At 51.6% G+C, this 6,052-nt stretch overlaps 1 protein-coding gene across 1 annotated transcript; it reads left to right on the forward strand.

The window, feature by feature from the left end:
- The first annotated feature begins 419 nt into the window (after positions 1-419).
- On the forward strand, positions 420-725 carry LOC136526089 (uncharacterized). The gene has a single exon (XM_066518861.1). It carries the CDS (start codon positions 420-422, stop codon positions 723-725), a length of 306 nt encoding a protein of 101 aa, XP_066374958.1.
- The last annotated feature ends 5,327 nt before the right edge of the window (positions 726-6,052 follow it).

Consider the following 6,052-nt stretch of genomic DNA (forward strand, 5'->3'; position numbering starts at 1 on the left):
CAGCCCCAATCCTTGTTGCTCCTGAATGGGGAGAACCCCTCCTCCTTTACATCATAGCAAGTAACTATGTGGTGAGCGCCGCCCTGGTCATCGAGAGGGAGGAATTGGGACACCATCTCAAGGTACAGTGACCTATATACTTCGTCGGAGAAGTACTTACCGACCCCAAGGTCCGGTACCCCTAGGTGCAGAAACTCCTAAATGTTGTACTAATGGCGACTAGGAAGCTCCTACACTACTTCACCGACTAGAAGTCATAGTTGGCACTTGAACTCAAGGGCCATTACATCAGATATAGCCCCCGCACCGCCATCAAGTCTCAGGCTCTCACGGATTTTGTCGCTGAATGGACGGAGGTCCAGCTACCGACCCCGGACGTCACCCACGAGTACTAGATGATGTACTTCGATAGGTCCATAATGGCGCTTGGCTCGGGGGCCAGAGTGGTTCTGATCTCCCCGGACTGGAGTAGGCTCCGCTACACCATCCGCCTCCACTTCTTAGCTTCAAACAATGTCACGGAATATGAGTCACTTATCAATGGGCTTCGCATTGCCATCGAACTCGGTGCTACGCGACTCTACGTCCATGGTGACTCGGAACTAGTCATTGATCAGGTCATGAAGGAGTCCTCCTGCAAAAGCCCCCTCATGACAGCATACTGCCAAGAGGTGCGCAAGCACAAGGACAAATTCCAGGGGATCGAACAGCATCATGTCCCTTGAAGGGACAACGATGCTGCCGATTTCATCATGAAATTGGCTGCCAGGTGGGATCCATCCCTAGGCGGGGTCTTCGTCAATGACATCCACGAGTCGTTCATCCGCATTCTAGAAGGTCTGACCTGGACACACCCCGATGCCCAGCCAGTGCTCGGGGGCTCTGACCCTGACGCCTAGCCTGCGCCTGGGGGCTCCGACACCAGTACCTTTGTCACCTACGAACGTCGCCGTACTGACACTCGATCAAACTGACTAGTGAGTACCACTACTCGCCTACCTCCTCGAGGAGGTTCTCCCACCCAAAAGGACTAAGGCTCGATGGATCGCTCGATGTGCAAAGACCTTCGTCATGCTTGGTGATGAGCTCTACAAATGGAGCCCATCAGGAGTACTCATGAAGTGTATCCCTACCGACCAAGGGAGGCAGCTCCTCCTCAAGGTCCACGCTGGCATTTGCGGGCATCACGCGGCCCTAAGGTCGCTGGTCGGAAAAGCCTTCCGCCAAGGTTTTTACTGGCCAACCGCGCTACGAGATGTGGAGGAGATCATCCATAGGTGTGAAAGATGCTAGCTCCACACTCGACAAACCCATTTGCCGGCACAAGAGCTCCAAACCATCCCCATCCCCTAGCCGTTCATGGTCTGGGGTCTCAATATGGTAGGACCCCTTAAAGAGGCCCCAGGTGGTTTCACTTACCTACTCATAGCGGTCGACAAATTCACCAAGTGGATAGAGGCCAAACCCATCACCAACTTCTGGTCGGAGGAGATAGTCAAATTCTTCCTTGACATCATCTACCAGTTCGGTGTTCCTAACTGTATCATCACTGACCATGGGACAAAGGATACGGTATCAGCGACGGATACGGTATCAGGATCGACTGGGCTTCGGTCGGGCATCCATGAACTAACGGTCAGGTCGAACGTGCCAATGGCATGGTCCTCCAAGGACTTAAGTCATGCATCTTCAACTGACTCAATAAGTACGCTGGGCGATGGGTAGCAGAGGTTCTAGCGATCCTCTAGAGCCTAAGAACGACCCCAAACTGATCCAAGGGATTCACACCCTTCTTCCTGGCCTATGGAGCTGAGGCAGTGTTGCCCTCCGACCTCGACCATGGTGCACCAAGAGTAAAGGCTTTCGACCACGACCGAGCCATAGAGGCTCAACAAGATGCGGTCAACCTACTCGAAGAGGCCCGCAAAACGACCGTCATCCGCTCCGCTCGCTACCAACAAACCCTCTACAGGTACCACAAAAGGAAGATCAGGGCAATCTCATACTCTGGAGGACCCAATCAACGAAGGAAAAACACAAGCTCTCTCCACCATAGGAAGGGCCCTATACAGTGATCGAAGTAATCCGACCGGGCACCTACCGACTGGAGGACAACAACGACAATGCTCTCACCAACACATGGAACATTGAACAGCTACATCATTTTTTCCCCTAAACTTGGTCTAACCACCCTTTTTTTAGATAAACACATGCTCCTATAAGAGCACCCCGGCCCGAACACTTTTCAGCCCGAGTCGCTTGGGGGCTCCATAAGGGAACAATAATAAAGATTACCTCCCATTTTCTTTTTACTATCACGTAATAAACAACTTTGTCCCCGAACGGAAACACATTCCATGTCTTTGATTACCCTACGTAACTTTGTTCTTACTCCCAACCGAACGCACCCCGCCTTTCCCTATGGATACGAGTAGTCGAGCCCTGCGGGCCACGCCCCGGACTCCCAAGGTCGCACCCTATGGGACAAACAGGCAGGTATGAGAAAGAAAGGATAAGAATGAAGGTTATGCTAGGATATAAATAAAGAAAGGATATCGTAGTTCAGTCACAAGGATAGTACTGATGTATTCGTTAATACAAAAAATTGCTCACACGGGGACTCACCCACAAACTTAACTTTTCCATTTTCTACTACTGCAAATACCACTGCGACCGCCAGGGATCCGCTTGGTTCTGCTCCCTCGGCTTCGGCAAGCACAAAGGGTACCTCAAGGGCATCGCACCCATAGATGCTCAATAGAAGAACATGGAGCTCTTACCTTCTCATGCAGACGAGACAGCTACCAAGGTAGGAGGCAAAGGGATGCCCCATGTGGGCCGTGCCAACTCCATCAAGGTAGCATGTGTTCATTAATACAAAAACTGTTCACACAAGGACTCACCCGCGATTGACAAGCATAGGTCCTGGTCAGACATTTCTGACTGAGGCTCTCCGAGCCCTGTCACTCTAGTTGTGAAGGTAAACACTATCAAACCCCCTCTATTTCATTACAATCATTTCATACATCCATACACACATTTCATTCCATACGCCCATGCCTCCCGGATGATTCGAGCCTTGAATCGCCCGGGGGCTCAGGAACTAAGCATCGCATGTGCAGCAAAATGCACCATAATGCTCCGTGTTGCGTCATGAAGTGGCGGTTGCCTCATTCGACATGAGCAAACAACAGAACCAGAGGAGAAAACCATAGATGAGCACCATGTGGCCTTCGCCCGGTCTAGCAAACCGGGTCATCTCAACCTTCTCGTTCGATCCTCAACCTCTCGCCAAGCCCACAGAATCTCTATTGAGGGGAGGCCATTAGGCCACCCGGGTCGGTCTCTGGAACGACCTAGGCATCTGTCGGGTTATAGGTAAAGGAGTAGTGAAATGTCATGAGAGGGCTATGCCGACCCCATCACAAACAACGGACTAGGATTCCGCTTGATCACACCCGTTAGCGAGCTCACCGAGCTAGTCTTCGAGCCCAAGCGATCGAGACAAGTGACGAAACTCAGCCCCTCCGATTGTGAGGAACCAGATGGGGTAACGCACACAAACTCACATCAACCCCCATGAAGGCTCGACAGGGCTCGGGGGCACAAGCCAAAACCTTAGGACCACGACTCCGAACTCACATCGACGGGATCTATGACATTCGGCTACGGCTTGGGACCATGACTCTGAACTCGCATCGACATGATCTATGACATCCGGCTACAGCTTGGGACCACGACTCCGAACTTGCGTCGACAGGATCTATGACATCTGGCTATGGCTTGGGACCGTGACTCTGAACTCGTGTCGATAGGATCTATGACATCCAGCTATGGCTTGGGACCGCGACTCTGAACTCGCGTAATAGCTTCACTTCTGATTGCGCTCCAAAAAAATTCGGGGACCATGACTCCGAACTCGCGTAACAGCTTCACTTCTGACTACACTCCAAAAAACCTTAGCTAGGGACCACGACTCTAAACTCACATGAAAACTAACTGAACTAACTACCTCAGCTGCCTAGGCTACACCAAGGCCAAGGATCCATGACTCTGACCCGCCCTATACCACGACGCGCACCGACGCCAGGGTCTGTCTGAACTAACTCCCTCACCTGATCCCACGGCGCACATCGACACAAGGATCAGTGAGCTCTCTCGCATCCAAACTAACTTCCTCGCCCGATCCATGGCGCACATCGGCGCCAGGATCAGTAAGTTCTGTTTCAATCCAATCTTGGCGCCTAAAAATGCCTCAGCTGCACAAACGTCACCTTGGTTGACAAAATTCTGTATTAGACTAAAAACACGCACACACGCCCGCTAAAACAAAACCCCCCAGATGGTTCCACCCGAACCGCCTGGGGGCTCAGGGGCTACACCCGTCGACAAAATAGAAAACTTCCCCTGATGACACAGAACACCCCTAGACGGTTCTTCCCGAACCACCCGGGGGCTCGGGGGCGACACCCGCGGGCGCATCCGTCAACAAGACAAAAATCCCTCGGACGATTCTACCCAAATCGCCCAAGGGCTCGGGGGCTCCTATCAAGTTCATAAACCCAGGGTCCCTCGGGGATCAACTTCTGCGCCAAGGCTCGACCCAAGAGTCTAAAAACAACATGGCAAAGGGGCGGTCCAGCAACCGACCGGAAGGCCAGGCCCAAGCAGAGCAACGCCCGCTCGTCGGCTACTTCGGCCCACCTATCCGACTGGAGCGCTCGATTTGGGCTCCAGCCGCCTCCAGACGGCCTTCGATCAAAAGGCCTGCCTCGAGCCCTACTTCCGACTCTGACCCCACATCCCTCGGACCGGGGATCGTAGGAACCCTACTCACCGCTCTTCTTCGACCGGCGCACTCAGAGCTGGCTAGAGCCATCTGACCAGGGACGCCCCGTTCGGTAGGAACCAGAAGACGTGCAGAGAAAGGCAAGGCAAGGCTCATAAGTCAACCACTATACTAGGGACCATACCCTGCACAGAACAGTACTCTACAGCCACCCTGACACAAACAATATTGTAGGCGCTGACATCTCCCTCTACAGTATTGTAGGGGCTGCTAAAACTCCCATATGGTAAGACCCCCCGCGTTTCTCTAGACATCGATAGCGGTATGGGCACTAGGATTTACCGTACCAGGTGAACATAGCGAGACTCCTCACATGCCTCTAGGCATCAAACAGTATTTGCAGGTACCGACGTTCACCATCCCTAAAAAAGGCAGTGCGACCTCCCGTGTGCATCTAACATTCTACAGCGATAGCAATAGTATTGTAGGCGCCTACCATTATCTGGTACCCGCCGGTGTGGGCAACAAGGCTCAGTAAGCATGGACAACAAGGCTCGATAGCATGCGCACGCTTTCCCTCTCACTTGTAAAGCTGTCCCCTTCATCTATAAAAGGGGGTGTGCTTCCTCCAACAAGGGGGAGACCGATTCTAGTTGATCAGAGTTCCTTAGATAGATAGCTCACAACCACAGAACTGCAAGGTTCAGACCTCAAGCATCTGCTTGAACACTTAGCTCATAGCGAAGTTCCTGTCACTCTCGGCCCTTCCGGTCGGAGCCAACCAGACCTCTTGTACACCCCATCTTTCTCCCTCTCGTTTGTAACCCCACTACAAACTTTGAGCACCTAGGCTCAGGAATAAAGTCACCAACCGACCCCGACTGGACGTAGGGCATGTTGCCTAAACCAGTATAAATCCTATGTCATTGAGTGCTAGGCCGCCTCCGATCACAACGAATAGCAAAACTACAAATATTCACTAGTTGGTCACATTCTACACCGATAGAAAGAGTTGAGGTTTTTAACATGCTTAGTTCATATAAGCTTTTGACAATAAGAACAAAGGAGTTAGGCAAGCTTATATGACCCAAGCCAACATGATGTACTCAAAAGATATGAAATAAGCATGAGTACAAGTAATAAAGCTCATTTGCATCGGAGTAAAACGCGGAAGCAAAGCAAATGGGCATAACACTAGTGATATGACATATAAAAGATTCAAAGTAGAGAGCATACATGTCAAATATCATGATAACGTAGATA

This window comes from Miscanthus floridulus, chromosome 19 (genome assembly GCF_019320115.1).
Source record: "Miscanthus floridulus cultivar M001 chromosome 19, ASM1932011v1, whole genome shotgun sequence".
NCBI classification, from domain to species: Eukaryota; Viridiplantae; Streptophyta; class Magnoliopsida; order Poales; family Poaceae; genus Miscanthus; species Miscanthus floridulus.